Source organism: Balearica regulorum, chromosome 12 (assembly GCF_011004875.1).
Source record: "Balearica regulorum gibbericeps isolate bBalReg1 chromosome 12, bBalReg1.pri, whole genome shotgun sequence".
Lineage (NCBI taxonomy): Eukaryota > Metazoa > Chordata > Aves > Gruiformes > Gruidae > Balearica > Balearica regulorum.
In genome coordinates, this window is record NC_046195.1 from 19,838,805 (window position 1) to 19,856,355 (window position 17,551).

A 17,551-nucleotide genomic window follows, 5' to 3' on the forward strand; every position below is an offset into this window, starting at 1 on the left:
AAACGTAGGGAAATTCCATGACCTCAGTGGGCAAGCCATGCGGTTAGCGTGATGGAAGACAGACCATCCAGGCCTCTCTGGGGAGAGCAGCCTCTTGGTGTCCAGGCCCAGCTGAACAAAGAGAAGATGAAGGAACAAAATTGAGCAAGAGCTTCTAAGAGCTCTGAACTACCACCAAAGAGAAATAGACCCTTGGCAAAAAGGCAAGGGAAGGGGGTTTAATCATGAAAGCAGCTGAGGGTCTGTGATACTTCAGAGCTAGGGACTGGCAACACATGCAAGAGGGAACAGTGACAAACGTACAGAAAATCTGTCACTAACCCTCCCTCCACTAAGCGCTTTCATTTATTTTAATTACGCAAGTTAATTCTTGCCCCCAAGACATGAAACAACAGAGAGAAGATGAAGAAAAAAAGTTGAGATAACTAGAAATTCAGTCGATAGCACTCACTGATTAATAAATTTTAAGAACAGAGTAGACTGATCAATCACCTCTTTTCCATAAAATGACCTCACAAAAGGACCATATAAGCTCCAAACTAAAGAGAGTATCCTGTGTTTGGCTACTGCATCTCTTCCAGAAAGAGAGTCATTTTTCAGCTAGGCAGACCAAGAATCCACCACTTCCCTTAGTATATGGAATGAATAGCGACAAACCTAAACAAGACTACTGAGCTGCAAAACAAACCCAAAGGCAAATGAAATTCAAATGCTCTACTTTCCATAACAAGAAAAACAGAAAATAAGTCTCTATAAAATCGTATCAGCACTTCACTCAACCAACTACATTGCACACATTACAAGTTTTCATATAAATAAATGAGAAAATTGATGCATTTAACAATAAATATGTAGTCTGTTAAAAATGGTATGCCCAGCTTTTTTATTTTTTTACAGATTGGATGGAGGGAAATAGATTGTGTATATATGACCGTGGTTGGTATTTTCTGTTTTACTTGTCTTTCCAAAAGTAGACTGGTCAGCTTCATTGCTTCACTGTGGTTCCTACTTGGTCTTGTTTTCTGGGTCTCACAGACTATTGTTTCTTTGCAAGATTTTTAAATATTTTAGTGATTTTGAATGCTCAAATAGATGACTTAATAGACATGTCCACTGATTGTCAGAAAGTACAAAGGACCATCTTCAGGATATCAGGCTTTCCAAAGATGTCTCAGGTATCCCAAACCAACTAGTCTCTCTAGAAAAAACCGCAGCCAGTTTTTTTGACAGAGGCCCAAAGGAGGGTAGTTGCATGTCTCAGACAATATATAAGAACAGGACCGGGATCCTGACCCCACTAACAAAATCACTAACAAAACTCTCACTGAGTCCAGTGTAAGCAGACTTTTCCTCTGGTCTTTAATTGTGAGCCTCTGAACAGCTGTGCACACGCAAAGCAGCCTGGCTGAAGCCATGTCCCCCAAACAAGAAAGAAGGAAAAGCGCACACAGGACACTGAAGTGAGGAAGAGCAAGGGTTACGGCAGCAGGAATTCCTGATTACTTGAGTGGCTGTGCTCATCCCAGTGCTTCTATTAAAATTTATGCAATCTTATATTACACTTAGTTGGCACACAAATTTTTAGTGGGAATTTGGAAGAAGAGAGATTGCTAGCTGGTGAAAAGAAATTGGAAGGCTGTTGTGGGTAGGGTGGGGCCTGAGAGATGGTAGTGATGAATATGCCCAATAGCACAGTTCTGCACTGTCTGGGTTGTGCAGCTGAGTATTTATTCCCTAGCAACCAAAAGGCAAGGGAAAAAGTCTTCCACTGCACTGTACCATGGCTGCCTTTGGTTTCAAAACGCCAGCAGCCTGACTCTCCATTGCCCTACACAGCCACCAAGTGACATAAAAATTTGCAATGCTGCGAGGTCCCCTTCTTTCACAAACACCAAATCAATTTGACAGTGTTTCTTTAAGGGACATTTTAATCTACAGTATGTTCATTTTAATGCATTAAAGTGTGTTTGATTTTGGTCCGAAGGACAGTCCTAGCAAGGCTTTTGCTAAAGCCAGGCACTGCTTCTCTAATGAATTGTTTTAAGCAGCAGGTATTTCTATTTATTCTGGCATCAAATAAAAACCCGCCCTGGAATATACAGAAACATTCAACACGAACCACTATGGAAAATGTTTTAATGTGAGAATTCCTTTTCTTTTCCACTCACAGCAAACCAGCTAGTCTTTTCCCTTTCCTTGGGGATTAATTCTCTGTTGTGACACTGTTAGGGAATTGGAATCAATATTACACAGGGAGGAAGATTTAAATGAACAGTACACAGTACAGGTAGGACCAACCAGAGGCCACCCGACCGTGCAAGCAAATGGCCAAAGAAAAGGTAAAAATGTGCAGTCCTTTATTCAGATGTTTTACATGAAATAAAAACAAAAGATGAAATCTACTTGGAGACATAAACCAAATGTCTCGTTTTTAAAACCTGGGAATATTTTGAAACACTTTACTATGATAAACTCATCAGAAGAAAGCGGGGTGTAGCTACGAAGGGAGGGAAATTGGGTAATAGCACCACAGCATGCGGCTCGCCATGATAGCACTTTTCACCCATAGCTTGCTACACACTTTGAAGGAAGGAAAGGACTAAGATGTGAACACACTGGTACGGCAGAAGGATGTCATCTGTGCAGTCACCCAGCAGTGCAGTGGCAAAACCAAAACCCAATTTCCCCATTCACATACCAGCATTTGGAAGACTCAAGAAAAAGGACATGAATTGTGGAAGGGTTTCTAATCTTCAGGACTCTCACTAAGTTATCTTTGAGCCCTTTAATTAAAGCCAGCCAGGAGATGGGAATGTTTTTCACAAAACATTGATTCACTTGTGGAAACAGTCTGGAAAACTATGTTTCTCAATCACCGTCACTCTGATGCTGAGTTTTCTCCAGGCAGCTATTCCTTCAACTAAACCTGCCCATCTGCAGTATATACCCTATACTCTGCTTTCTTTTCCCCGACATCAAGCCACAGAAAAGCACATGTGACTGCAGCAGAGGTAAAGACATTTTTAACCAGGGCAATTTAAGGATATTTAAGACACATTCTCATTTTCCATTTCCCAATTCCACACTGCCCCCACTTTTATTATTAGCTGAATACAGGGAAGTTTCAGCTTGGATCTGGGGTAACATGTACACTGAGGAATCAAGGCCAAGCTTTGCCTTGAAATATGCAGGATCATTCCTAACTAACCGTAAAGCTGCTTATTTGGCACTAGCAGTGGAAATATTGAACGAAAGGGGCATTCTCAATCTGCTTATGTCACAGAAAGGTTGGATTCTGACAACGTGCAAGGCTCCAAGCTGCAGCCTGATATTAATAGCTAGACATTAAACTCTCAATTTGGCTGGCTTAGAGGCAGCTCAATTGGAACAAAGATTTTTCTGCAGGAAACGGCAGATCTGGTTAGAGTCACATCACAAGAGATGAGTCTGAAGCAGCAGCAGACTGCAAACTTTTTGACTGGTGTGTGACAAGGCTGTGTCGCACAAAGCAAAACTTCCCTGCTCAAATTGCAGAGCACATCAGAAATCCCGCAACTGAGGCTGTGGAAACACAATTGTTGCAAATGTATTGCACGCAGGCATATCGTTCTCCTTCTGTCCACCTCCTTTTGAATTCATTCATGCTTAGGGATAACTTAAACAACCAAGTAGGGGAATGAGCATTAACAAACTATTCCTTAAACAAATGTGGTTCTGTTTCTTGATGTGGCCAGTGGGGTATCACCCCACATAGACACACCTACATATTTGCACCATTTTTGAGCTTGTTTCAGCCATTATGTAACCTTCCACACTACCTTGGCAGCTGGGCCAAGAAAATTTGAATAAAGTCCCCAGAGCAACTGGTTTCAGTGAGGGGCCCCTGCCAGAATACAAATACAAACCTCCTGCTGCTGTTTTCTCTCTGTGTCTGCATGGCAGGCAAAGATTCCAGACAGGTTTTTCAATATGGATCTTTTTGAGCACAAATGAACACCTCTTATAAGCCATTTAAACTTCATAATTCTACTTCCGAACAACAATTGGGCCTCAATACTTCCACCAGGGAAAGTTTTGCTTCCATATTTCTCACAATGTATAGAAAATCAAGGCACCGTCACTAAAAACTCCATTACTTACAGCGCTCTGAGTCCTCTTATTTCAGTACACATAATCTCATATATTATTTATAGTCTCTCAAACATGACTAAGAAATATTAGATTATGGATTTGTATTGCATCATATACTCAAGGACATCACACTGCTTCATATGAGAACTTCTTAAGCCATGCAGTCTCCTGTAGCTTTGCACTCAAAATCCTCATTTCATAGAGGTAGACAGAAGCATTCAGAATGTAAGTGACTTGCCAAATGTCACACAATGAGTCAATGCCAGAGCTGGGAATAGAAATCAGGAGTCTAGAGTCCAGATTCTCTGCCTTATATAGAGCAGTAGCCTCAGTCTCCTAGTTTAGGAGAGTGCCTGCTCACCAGAAAGATGTTTCTTCCTTTACAGGATGGCAGCATATCACATTGCAATGGCCAACTTCCCCCATAAGCAGGTATAAAACCACATAGGCGTCTGCTGAGACCATGTTCTTCAATGTATAAAAGCAAAATACATGACAAGAAATGAAAGCAAGTTGCTGTTGTAGAGAACTTAGGGGAGTGCTGTAACTTCAGCATCATCATCAAGACCAAATGCGATGTCACTCTTTGGACTAGCTTCTTGCTTTTGCACGCACTGTTGCTGATTTGGAGGGGACTATCTGGGAGCTGGAGTGAGGAATAGGAATCTGGCAACAATAGAGACAGCTGAAACATCAAGGTAGTTCTTCATGAGCCAGTATAGCATACCAACGGGCATCAGCCTACTTCAATTGTTGCACTCGTATTAAGCCCATTATATAACTTACATAACCCATGTATATATACAGGGCACAGAATGGCAGCTATTAAAAACCTACTTCTCTACAACTGACACCTATTTTTCCCTATTCTAACTAAGGAAGAAAACTGCAGAATCTTTCACACAGTTAAAATTTAGTACTGCCAACACTAACCACTTTCTCAAACTAGTTGCATGCCACAGAAGTACATTCCTTAACTTATTCTTCCTCTGCTGTGACACATATGCAAATGACACAACAAGGCCAAATTCTCTTCTGGTATAACATCTGTAACATGAATGGATTACATATGAGCTAACTTTCATCAGTAAAGAAAAAACACAGTTTTATCACCAACACAACACCTTTGGCAGAGAAGGGGGAATGATGGTAATACTGTGCTATATCCATCCACAGAAGGCAGAGACAATGATCTCTATATAAATCACAAGTATATGATATATTCAGGACATCAGACACATTGTCCATAATTATCAGGTACTATCTTATGAGTTTAGAACACACATAAGGACTCAGAAACATGAAGCATCTGTTTCATGGATAGGAATCCATCAAAATCCAGCATTCCAATTTCATCTTGCACCACTGCATTACTCCTTAACAAGCTGATGACCAGAGGAATTGGTTATCTTCTTCAGGCTCTACCTCCAGCCACTAAGTGTAAGAAGTATTTCTCAAGGCAGGGACAGATGAGATATCAGAGTGCAGTGTAACTTGGGCAGACTTCATTCAGATTGCAGCCCTACCAGAATAGTTCCTGGTTTTATGGTTTTGAAGAAAATTTTCAAAATATGCAGCTAATATATACAACACAGAAACAAGGGCCTAAATTGTAGATGATCTGAAACGACTGCAGTAGCTCACCAATTTGGGTACAGGCAATAATGCTGGAAAATTGATGTTCTCAAAATGTTTACTTACTTCCACAGTATTTAAGAAAAGATGGTCTCATATGATGGAGGATTTCACCTGTACTCAGGGATAAGGCACACTGCCTCTGGGTTCAAACAACAGAAACAGTGGGGCATAGAAAATGCGTAAGTGAAAATGTTAGTGCTTTGTGGCCACAGAGGGAAACTGTCAGGGGAGAAGGAAGGAAAAGTAGGATTGAGAAGAGCAAAGAGGCCAGACTAGTCTTGTCCCAGGAACATGCACCTTCTAAATGTCTTGGAAAAAACTATGCAGGAAAGAGTAAGAAATGAGTTTAATCTTTATTGCTCTGATCTTCCACTTTCTCCACTGCAGCAAGTCACAGCACAAGAAAGAACTTGAGTATTTTAAGAACAGAAAAGAAGTCATAAAAAATTTCCTTAGTCATGCTGTCTACGGTAATATAATTCCCTGAATAGAGATTTTCAACAATACCGTCTTTAGAAATGGAAAGAGCCCTGACCTTAGTCAGCATGTGTCTTCCATCAGCGCTTTTTTTTTTTTTTTTTTAACTTCTTTATTGTGTCTTACAACAGCCATCTCCCGATGCAGGTACACAGTACAAAATCTTCCTCAGTGGAAGCGTGTTTTTCATTGGACACAGAATATAAATGCATTGTGAGGGATTCCGACTAGAAAGAAAACCTGGACATAGAGGCCAGTCCTTGTTCATGTTTGAAAAGGACATATATGTATTTTTCAGCTCTGTATTTCCTCCTTTCACTTGATTAGTCTCCACAACACAGAGAAGGAAGGACCTGCATTCTGAGATTCTGGGTAGTTTCAGAGCTCATGCTGAAGGTACTTCATGCTCTTCATCACCCACTATTGTCAGCATAGCAACCCCTAGTCTGCAAGTGTGTCTCTGAACACTGGAGTGTAAGATCAGCTGAAAACCAGGATCCATTCCAAGTTTACATAGAATGTAGGATAAGGGGCCGCTTGACTTTGAGGCAAGTCTAACAAAACATGCAGTCATCATAGAGAGGATGTTGAGCTATGCCTCCAAACACTGCTGCTACTGTGGTGATTAAAAAAAATACCAGGATAACAGATACAGTGAAAGTTACTGGTACCTAAGTTAAATAAATAAATCAATAAACAAAGTATTTAATGTGTGGGATGTAAGGATCCTGTGTATCCAGGGTTTGAATAAGATTAAAGGCAGTTAGGAAGTAGGAGGCAGAAAAGAGGATTTAACTTGGCTTTCCTACAATGAGGTATTCTGCTCTGGTGTCTGAGTGCAAGCTTGATCTGAGAGCGTTACACAGGTTCTTACAATTGGAAATACATTCATTAGTTAGCAAATTTTTGTTTAAGGTGAGAGAGCCCTGAAAGGAACATTATACAGACACACCAAAAGGCAGTTTCCTAATCTCCAATTATTGAATTCTACATCCGCACCAAAGAAACAGAAATACTTAAGATCACTTCCTGAACTCAGAGACCTCCAGTGCTTAGAAGGGGTTAATATTTAATGGCTTATTTATAGTTTATATCTTGCGCAACTAATCTATATTTGCATCACAAAGGTATACAGAATAGCAAAAGCAACATTACAGCAAACTAAAGAATGAAAGATTGCCCAGAAAGCTCCTCTTAGCATAGAGGTGGCTATCAAAATACTCTCCCCTACTTCTTTGACTTACCCACAGTGTCACAAGGCTCGTCTTTGTGTACGCAGAAATCTGTCCTAGAAAGAAAAACAGAACAGAAGTGAAATGTATCCTGTGCCTCCAGACTTCAGGCTAGGAAAAAGCAGTCATGTACAACTCACGTATCATGGGTGTTGAGGTTTGGGGTTTTTTAAACTGCTGTGCAGTCTACATGATGATAACACAGATAGCAGCATTGATTGCTACTGCAAGATTACAAGCAATTATGTGAATCAGCTCCATATACTGCAGTCCAATTTCACAGACTTAAGATCTAGCATGTAAAAGAGTACTGCCTCACTCTGTGATGTCAGACTTCTTCGGCAACTGGATTAAAACTGAGCCTCTTATTTTCACAAGAGAACTACAACAAAAAGGAGCAGGCACCCTGTGATGCAACAGCACCATCAAAAGTTGGCAGAGGAGATATGTGGGGACACTGCCTGGAGACACAGAACTGATCATGTACATAGAGAAATTCTCAGTTCTTCAGGTTTTTTTTCTTCTTCCACTGGAATAGAAAAAGACAAGAAAGAAGCAGGACTAAGCAGAGAAAGGCAGATGTTGACAAGGAAGAAGAAAGAATTACAAGATTTGCCAGGTAACAGCTAAGTGAATTAGCTTCAGTTAAGCTTATTACAGTCAGATTTGCCATTTTATGATTTGAATCCAACACAGAGGGGTTCAAGAGATTTCATTTGGTCTCTGTTACTCCCCCACATCTCATCCAGTCTCCCCAGATGTTGTCAAGGCAGGAAGAGATACTACATATGCCACTGGCACCCACAAATCAACCAGGGATCCGCAGAGCTGTATTAAACAGAAACAGAATAAAAAGTCTTGAAGCTCACCATCTAAGTGATGACACTTCATGTGAGAAGATTTTGTAAATGAGATTCCTCATGACAGAAAAACAAGTGTGAGAGGAAAAGTATTTTGTAACTAAATTAAAGGTTTGAAATCATTTCAATAAGTACTTAGACCTAAACTTTTAGGAGCTATCTTCACCAGACCTGCTTTGCAGTGCCATCCACTATGAAGAGGAGCTGGAGAAAACCATCACATGTACTAAAACATTTCAGAAGTTCCTTAACCCAACAGAAGCTGAGGAACCATAATCTTTATCATTATGGCTTTCCTCACCCTGTGGGGACGCCAGTGAGAGAATCATATTAGCACATTTGGAGTGTGTCATTTGAAATGCCTGAGTCCTCAGTGGGATTTTGAGAGTTTAAGAGTTTGGCAGGGGGAAGATTAAAAATACTTAGAGAAAAGATAATACTTAGAGAAAAATAAATACTTAGAAAAAGAAAATACTTGAAGATAAAAATAGAGAAAGATTAAAAATACTTTTTTCTTGGAGAAAAATAGGAAACTAGAGTTTTTAGGAAAAGGGATTTGAGGCCCAGGACTGTGGCTGATGAACCCAAACCCTTCACATCAAACTCCTTTGAAAGTCACAAATCAAGTTGTCAAGGGCTTGGGAGGAGAGAAGCAACAACTATTACCAGTTTTTATTAAGCAGACATTGAAAACTAACCATGCTTCAATGCAGAAAAACCGTAACAACTATCAAAGTGTTCAAAAAAATCAGACAGGAATAGAACAAAATCAGAAGCTACAACCACACACCGGCCCCAGCTTTCATTTTTCACTGCAGCCTTACTGTGTCTCGACACCTTGGCATTCCAGCCTTTCCAAAGAAGACTAATGACAGTCTCCTGACGGAGCTGGCACAAGCGCGCCTGCTTGAGTTCCCAGAGCCAACTTGACGGAGGTTTATTTAAGGTCTTATTATGTTATATAAACTGGTAAATCAAACAGATGCTTTTCTTGTGACAACAGATAGCTGAACTATTAGTAGATGGCAGGAGGCCATTGCTAGAAAAGCATCTCTCTTCAGGGGCTGGCCAGCTCTGCAAATAAAGCACAGCAATTTTGCTCCTTGCACTCTTGTTCTACACTGAAAGGTGTCTGGCACTTTCAGGCAGCTCCCTGGAGAAATTACCACCATGCCATAAAATGAGGGGTCTTGTAAATGATCCAGCACAACTTGCAGACTCTCCTACAGAGGTAGAACAATCCTCGTCTGTAAAGAGAGTGCTGTGATGCTGTCTGGTCAGGGAAGGACTTGAAACAGGTCAGCAAGTAGAACCAAACGTAGCTGCCCAATTCACTGCATGTGGGCCTGCAAATACGAAACCTCCTTGGCCCATCCTTTAAACTGTCATAAACACAAGTCCAAGAGACACCATCGCTCTATTCAAAGATCTTCTACCAAAATGTTACACTTTAAATCACCTGGACTTACTGTAAACATTTTACTCCAAAACTCTGCAGCCAAACAGAGAAGCATATCCAAATCTTTGGTCACAAACAAGATTGGTGGGTCTCAGTCTTCTTCCAAAGGCAAGCAGCCATCCCATCACAAAAACTATATACTGAAACTCCTACAGTCCTTTCCTGGCAATCAGGGGGGAGCCAAAGACTGAAAAGCCATTAAGAAAGACCTATCTCACCTGACGATCAGTCAGAGGAGTGAGGTAAGATGGCCTCATCATGGCACTGAAACTCATCTGCTTTTAAAAAGGTTTCACTCAGGTCTCTCTCCGGAGCATTTTTGAGCTTGATGGAATCTATATTTTTGAAGTGAGAGCTCAACATGAATGATACTATAATGATACTCCAAGGATATAAAAAAGATATATTAATATTCATTGCATGTGCAGAGGTCTCTTATCACAGAGACATAGTTTTGTTAGCAGAATCTTTTATAGAGCTATGTTGGAATAAAACTCTTACTCCAGGAGCTGCAGTTCAAATGCAAGATCTGACCTTATCACACTAAGTCTTGGACAATATATTGAAATCACATGCTGTAGCTGTGAAGCAAATTTACTCTTCACTGTTAGCCACTGACTGAATCAAGCAGGACACGTGTTCTCGTCTTCTAGGGACCTGTGAAATTCTCGGTCATTATCACTTGTGGTACTGTGCAGAGTGTATCCATTAACAGTCTTAAACAATTCCTCTAAAAAAATGACAACAAGTCAGTTGTTTTGTTCAATAAAAATAGCCAGAAAAGAGGAGCTCAGAACTCCTCCTACAGTCACTCTTCCATCTGGCTCCCACGAACTGGAAAAAAATACCTAACTGTGCTAAGCTAAATTCTGCAATTCAAGTCCTTCCTGTAAGAAAGAAGGACAGTAGTTGAACTGTGCAACACAAATAAGAAATATTCTGTTTAATGGCCACTTCCCAGCATCCTTCAAATGACATTTTTTGACCACTTTAACCCTGCAGCGTCATAAAGCTAAAGGACAGAGGAAAATGGTACAGTCAAAAACCTGCCAAAAAAACCCACCTTTCCACATCCATATGTACATTTAGTAGCACTACGTGCCCAGTTTCCTTGTTGCACATTGAATTGCCTCATTTGCCCATTTAATGGGAAGGCAAAGGGCTGGAGAAATGTGGAAAGGAGGAGCAGGCTGCAAATGGAATAACTACACCAGTATGTCAGGAAAAAACCAAGTCTTTGCTTAATGACAGCTCTGAATTCTGTTCCTATCAGTGTAGTGTTATTCTTTGCTCTGTTATCACATCACCTGTAGTCTAATAAGTGACCCAAACACCTACAGGCAGGAGGTGGGGAGAACATCAGTATGTCTGAAGATTTCCTACAGAATGCAAAAGACAGACAATCAAGAGGGGAATGTGTTTCAAATGAGACATGCTGCTTAGATCACTAAGATACAGATTCTGCAGACAGAAGTTATTCTGGTCAGCTGCCCATTAAAATATGCAGTACATTATCCATAGATGCCAGATATCTGAAATTCTGCAAGTTCAAAAACAGAATTTGAACAAGAAAAGTCTGATGATTATAGAGACCACAACAATATACTCAGACTTTCAGGGCCATAAGAGATTATTCCCACTATCTCATTTATTTACTGAACTGGACAATGGCACATCTTATTTCACAGACATAGTATGCCTCTTACTGGAACTCAATCAGGTGGATACTATTAAAATCCCACAGGAGGGATATTTGCCACTTAGGTCATCTACTTTTGCATACAAATGAGTATATGGGGAACATGAATTAGAGGTGAAGTTTTGAAAGGCAAGCGTGCCTTGGTGTTTCAAATGAACACAGACAGATTGGAACCCGAGGGATTTCTTCAGAGATTGACCCCAAAGAATCTGTTTCTAGTCCTAAAGCAGCTGCAGCTGCTGAAAATTCAGCTTCTGCTTTTTCTGGCGCAATTGCTTGTGCTGGACATGCTGTTGCTCCCATATCCTTTACCACTGGTCCATCTGTACAGTCTGGGGAGGGTCCAGGGACACACACACACACTTCCAAAGCCAAGAGTAGAAAAACCTCATTTCCCTGACGCAGGAATCAGCTGCTGGGCCAGAAGTCTTCCACGCAATGCAGCATCCTCTATGCGACAGAAGCAGGATGCGTTAAGGGTGACAAGACACAGCAAAAGGAAGGAAAAAGACTACAAGTACGCACTGCTGGCCTATCAAATGGGAAAAATGCTGCTCTTACACACAGCAATGTGCTCTCTGGCCTGAACTTTCTCACAAAATCTGAATCTGGTTTCTAACCTAACCGAACCAGTACTTCTCCAGCTATTCTCTTCCTACACATTCTTTCTACAATTCCTCCTCAGATGCCTGAGTCCAACTCATTTAGCCTGACATTATGCATTCAATTTTATAAGCTGCAGAGAGACTGCACAGATGAAATGCTCTTCTCATTCCCTCTGCCCTGTGCTTAGAGCACATCAGAAGAGATTCTGTATGCCTCGCTTGTCATGCAGGACAACTGGATGCCCAGATGAGTTTAACAAAAATGTAAGTTATTTATTTAGGCCCTGATCCAACGAAGCACATGCTTAACTATAACCAGGATGTGCAGTCCATTGACTTCAAAGGAACTATTCACCCTGTCTAAAATGTTAAGTATCTGTTTAAGTGCTTGGTTGGACTACACTGAATACAGAGGAGAGAGAAGGATTTAGGGGAACTGCACACATGTCTGTGAAGGTGCATTCTTAGGAACTTTGTTGGCCCTATGCCCTGCTCACCAGCTATTTTACAGAACACTCACCAAAATCTCATGGACAGTTTGCAATGTAACTATTAACACAATAGATCATTACAATCAGAATGGCAGTTTATGTAAAACCATGTATTTCTACTTACATTGTTGGCAAAGGAAAAAAAGGTGAAAGAGGTGAGTAATATTGAACTGCAGTACAGACATTTCCTGCCTCAAATTGGGGAAGAAAGGGGTAGGAAGTAGTGTTTTTCTAGCACATACAGTCTCCATCTTACACTATATTTTTGTGCCCACTTATTCAGAGATTGTTTCTATAACAATGCACTATTCGTTTAGATCTAGTATGCAATCAACTTAAAAGACCATGGATTTGCTACTCAAAATTTATAGTAACTGTGAGGAACATGGGACTTGCATTGTTTTGTGAGGTTGAGCTCAGGCAGTGAAGTTAGAGGAAAAAAGACTACAGGTTAATAGAGACAACACCCTTTTTGCTTACTTTATCTGGGCCATACCCTGATGTGTTTGATACATCAATAGGTACAGAGCTGCGGGCTGCAAGTAATTTTGCTCAAGTATTCATACACAGATTATTTCACATCTGAAATAAATGCAGCAGTTTTCAAACATACAAACAAAGTATGACACCCCTCCTCTTTCTCAGTTGTGATAGAGGAGGGGTCTTAAAGTGGTTATTTCCTAGGGCAAAGAGAGAGAAAATTAATTTAGTTTGTGGTATTCAACTCTCACTTTCTTCAGGAGATAATTCCCTCACCACCCCCCCACTACTGACACACTGTCTGCTCCTCTCAGACTGCTCAGTTGATTCATACCTAATTACACATAGGGCACTTGTTCTCAGCTGCGTTCTCAATTCCACAGCTTCTTTCTTCTAGGAAGAAGGGCTTATGCTCCAAAACCTCACATTTTTTTCCACTTATCCCAGCTAGGTTGAGAAAAAATTATCACCTGTGCTACAGCCACATCTTGCCTGTATCCTGACTACGACATGCTATAGTGACCATGACTACGACAGCGCTCTAGTTCAAGAGGAGAGATGCTTTTGCACAACCTTTTAAGTATACACAGAAACATGACAAATCACTTTCATTTGAAGCATCTGAACAGCATGTAGGTAGCAAATGTATCATCGTCAACAGATCTTTTTATTAGATTATTGCTAGACCGGATAACCCCATCATTGACTATGGGCCATTATTGGTTGAAGTAAATGGATAAACCAGACCTTACTGTACCTGGTTACAAAAACAGCAGCATCCACAGGAGGGGTGTCATCCCTTGCGCCAGGAACTTGGTTGTTACCAAGGTATTTTGCCCCACCATATTCTTCATTTTGCCATTGACAAAAGCTCTCCAGAGACCTTTCTCCATGATGCCCAATAGACAACTTCGCCTTTTGGGAAAAATAAAGAGATACAAAAGAAGAAATATCAGTCACAGTCTTTACATAAAGAATTAGACCTCTGATGAAAAAATGAGAGGCTCAAAGCTATTGATGTGATAGAATGAAAAGTGTGAAACTAACTTCATCTGAGCAGGTGAACTAGGGCCTTTGGAATCCACACTGTAGATCTGTCATTTGATCTACAGAACAAGCTCCATCATCTGGCAGCAGTCATAAGCTTCTAATACAGCACTACATTCAAGTCTCGTAAATCTGGAAGTTATATATTCGATACCAGAGCCATGTAATTTTTAATCTTTGTAACAGTTAACTCCCGAGACTGGTTCACAACTATAAGCAGACAAAGATTTACCAGGAAGAATAAATAAAAGGACTGTAGGTCCTTTCACTCCCACAGCCCCCCTGTATTTCCCACCTCTAGTACTGCATTGTGAACGGTGGCAGGGACTGCTTACAATTTGTGATCATATGGCCAGACATGCCCCACTTCCCCCTCCCACCCCAGCGCAGCCTGTGAGACTGCCACAGTACAATTCTAGCAGCAGGGTAAAAATGAGTTAGAACTCACAGGACGGTTGCGAAGCAGGACTAGTTTGGTCACTCGAATGCTGACTTTAATTCCAAGACTTTGATGTTGAAACATGTTGTACACCTGTCAAAAGGCAAAGAAAACATCCACAGCATATCAGTAACAATACCAAGACCTAGTAATAGCTGAAGGAACTAATTGTGACTAAAGTTAAACATTTGTCCTTCAAAAAAACTGACACAAAACAAACCCAAATGGGTTGTACTACTACACTCAATAAAATAAAGAATTTTTAAGAGCTACTGTGTTATTACTCCAACAGTTCCACATAATACAGTGTAGCTAAAACACCTGCAAAACCAGAGTAGGTTTGCCTCTACTGTACTGCACTGGGCTTCACCACCTGCCAATTTGTCACAGACTAACCTGAGCAAGATTACGCATTCAGGGACAAAAAACATTAAAACACAAAGCTAAACAAAAAAATACACAAGCTAGTTGCAGAAAGAAAAATACTTTAAATTGGAATAAACAAGAGAAACAACAAAGGAGCAACAAAGGAAAAGAGAGAAATATTCCAAAGAAACTCTAAACGTACACCAGTCTCAGGAACATGGACATACGTTATGAAGCTTCCAATATGGATCTTCAGCATTTAAATATCAGAGATATCTGAATGCAAGATGAAATAATGGTGTGTTTTAGACTTCAGGAAATAGAATGGAAAAGCAATTTCCCTCTGTTATTTTCATATCTTATATAAGAGAATAGTAATAAGGCAGCACATAATGACACAAGCCTCAGGAAATACAAAAATAGTACCGGAAACTACCTTACTACTTTCTCCAGATTTTGCATTCCAGCTTAGATACTTCACCTCATTTTATAGGTTAGAATATAAGATCTTAATTGATGCCATAATTTTATTCCTCCATTTCTCTGAGTACAAATGCTTTAGCTAGACTATATCAAAAAAAAGGTGAGGGAAGGGTTTATTTTAAAAAGGTGTAAAATACCTTTGGATGAATATTGTGTTCCCTACTCAGTCAAAAAAATAAAATCAATACCACTAAAGAGAGACTCTTGACTAATGGGAGGCAGGATATGGCCCCAGGTAAGCTATATTCCTTACTCACATCTCTTTTGGCTAGAAATATCACACAGACTCAGCTAACTTCCTACAACAAACCCAAGACATGAACACATTTTGGATATTATGCTTTCAATGCTTGGTATTTTTCCTATTTGTGCAAATACTCAGGAATGTGCTCAGTGTAAGAGTGTTCTTAAGCTCTTCAGTGTTTGGGGTTGGATTTAAGCACATACATAAATGTTTCCTATAATTTAGGCACAGATTGCAAGACAGACGCTACTCAGTATTTGACCCACTGACCTTTGGTATGAACACAATAAGCCATTTATCTTCCCTGGGGCTGGTATACAAATGCATACAAGTTCTGGTACTATTTACTTAGCTCAGGGGTATGTTGGTAGAGTAGCTAAGGCCTCTCACTACAGACCTGGGGGGATAAACTTGACACTTGCAGAGAAGGGCTCTGACAGTTGACCTATGTGTAAATGAAGACCAGGACATTCAGCTGAGAGGGTCAATGGGGCATCATGCTGATCATGTCAATCTCTTATGTACCACTACAGAGACTAACAAACATTTCCATGTGATGGATGCCTTTGATTTGCTCTCACCATCCCATAAAGTTTCTAGTCATAAAATCAGAGTACTGTAAACAGTTCTTATCATTAAGCCTAATGGCTGATGGTACTTGCCTTTCCATCAGAGCAGACAAGCTGCCTGCCTCCAGACCCAGTGCAGAGATCCAAAACACCACTGTCTTCAAAAGGTAGTTTTCACTGGCAAAACTTGCACAGTAAGAACCAGCTACTGGAGAGTTTAGCAGGTCATGTTGAAGGCTGTCATCCCCTCTTCCTTTTCTCTGGTGCTGTCTGTCCTAAGGATAACTTTGACTGTATTTGTATTTGCATCCATCAGTGATCTCAGAAGAGCCCAACCTAGCCAGTAGCAGCAACAATCGGACACTAAACCAAAAGAACACTAGGCATGCAAAAAAGGCTTTACTTTGCTTGTTTATTCAAGCTTTGTTTGCTTATTCTCTTAAATGGAGCCCAAAGCCCCAGATAGTTTGTGTTGCCTAGTAGGAACAATAACCTTTCCCTCTGCTAAGTAAGCCTGACTGGTACAAGTGGCTGTTCAACTTCAGCACAACTAAAGCATTCAAACACAATCCACCTAGAGAAGAGACAGAGCCTTTCTCATCAGAGATCTGCTCCAGCTAGCTCTGCTTCCCCCCCCGACTCTGAATGCCCCAGAGGCTGAACCAGACTTTTCAGTCCATGAGCTCTGACTGGATTACAAGGCAGACGCTTGTTTCAATGCAGTCAGACTGGTTCCTTCACACTGCAATCCGTACTTTAATGTATGTACAGGTAAACATAGTGGAACTTGCCTGACACTACAGTGCTGGCCTACGGACTCTGATAACGGCAGGATGCTGATTATCGCTGCGGAACAAATCCAGGTGTACAAGCAAGAAGTGTTTCTCCTGATGTTTTTGGATAGCCAGTGTGCAGAATGTGGAAGATGTGGTGCAAACACAAGTGGCAGTGCATATTCTGGCCATGCTTATAAGTTGTTTAACTACAAGGATGAATCTCTATGTAAACGATTTATTACTGACAGAAGGCAAGAAAGTATGATAGCTAACAATACCCACACATTGGGGTAAATAATCTCTAAATGAAGTTTTAAGAATTTTTCTCAGAGACGGATAGACAGCTGCCAGAGGACGAGTAAACCTTTTTTTCTTTTCTTTTTTGTTTCATACAATTCTGTACTGTTTCTCAGAATTTAAAGTATGATCATAAGCTCAGCTGAAGAAGACATTAGCACTGTGATTTAAGATGGTCCAGCTCCAGAGCTGCAGGACACTGTCAAAATATCACATTTACAATTTCCAATCTTCTTTCATGAACCTAGTTGAAGAGTG

General features: G+C 40.6%; 1 protein-coding gene across 3 annotated transcripts in view; it reads right to left on the minus strand.

The window, feature by feature from the left end:
• ADAMTS17 (ADAM metallopeptidase with thrombospondin type 1 motif 17) overlaps nucleotides 1-17,551 on the minus strand; it is a 196,179-nt gene that overhangs the window by 142,322 nt on the left and 36,306 nt on the right. For all 3 annotated transcript variants that reach the window (XM_075763921.1, XM_075763924.1, XM_075763923.1), the window contains exons 5-7: nucleotides 14,568-14,651; nucleotides 13,830-13,987; nucleotides 7,491-7,534 (exon numbers count right to left, since the gene is read on the minus strand). In XM_075763921.1, the coding sequence (XP_075620036.1) occupies nucleotides 7,491-7,534; nucleotides 13,830-13,987; nucleotides 14,568-14,651 (286 nt within the window). The remainder of the gene's footprint in view (nucleotides 1-7,490; nucleotides 7,535-13,829; nucleotides 13,988-14,567; nucleotides 14,652-17,551) is intronic.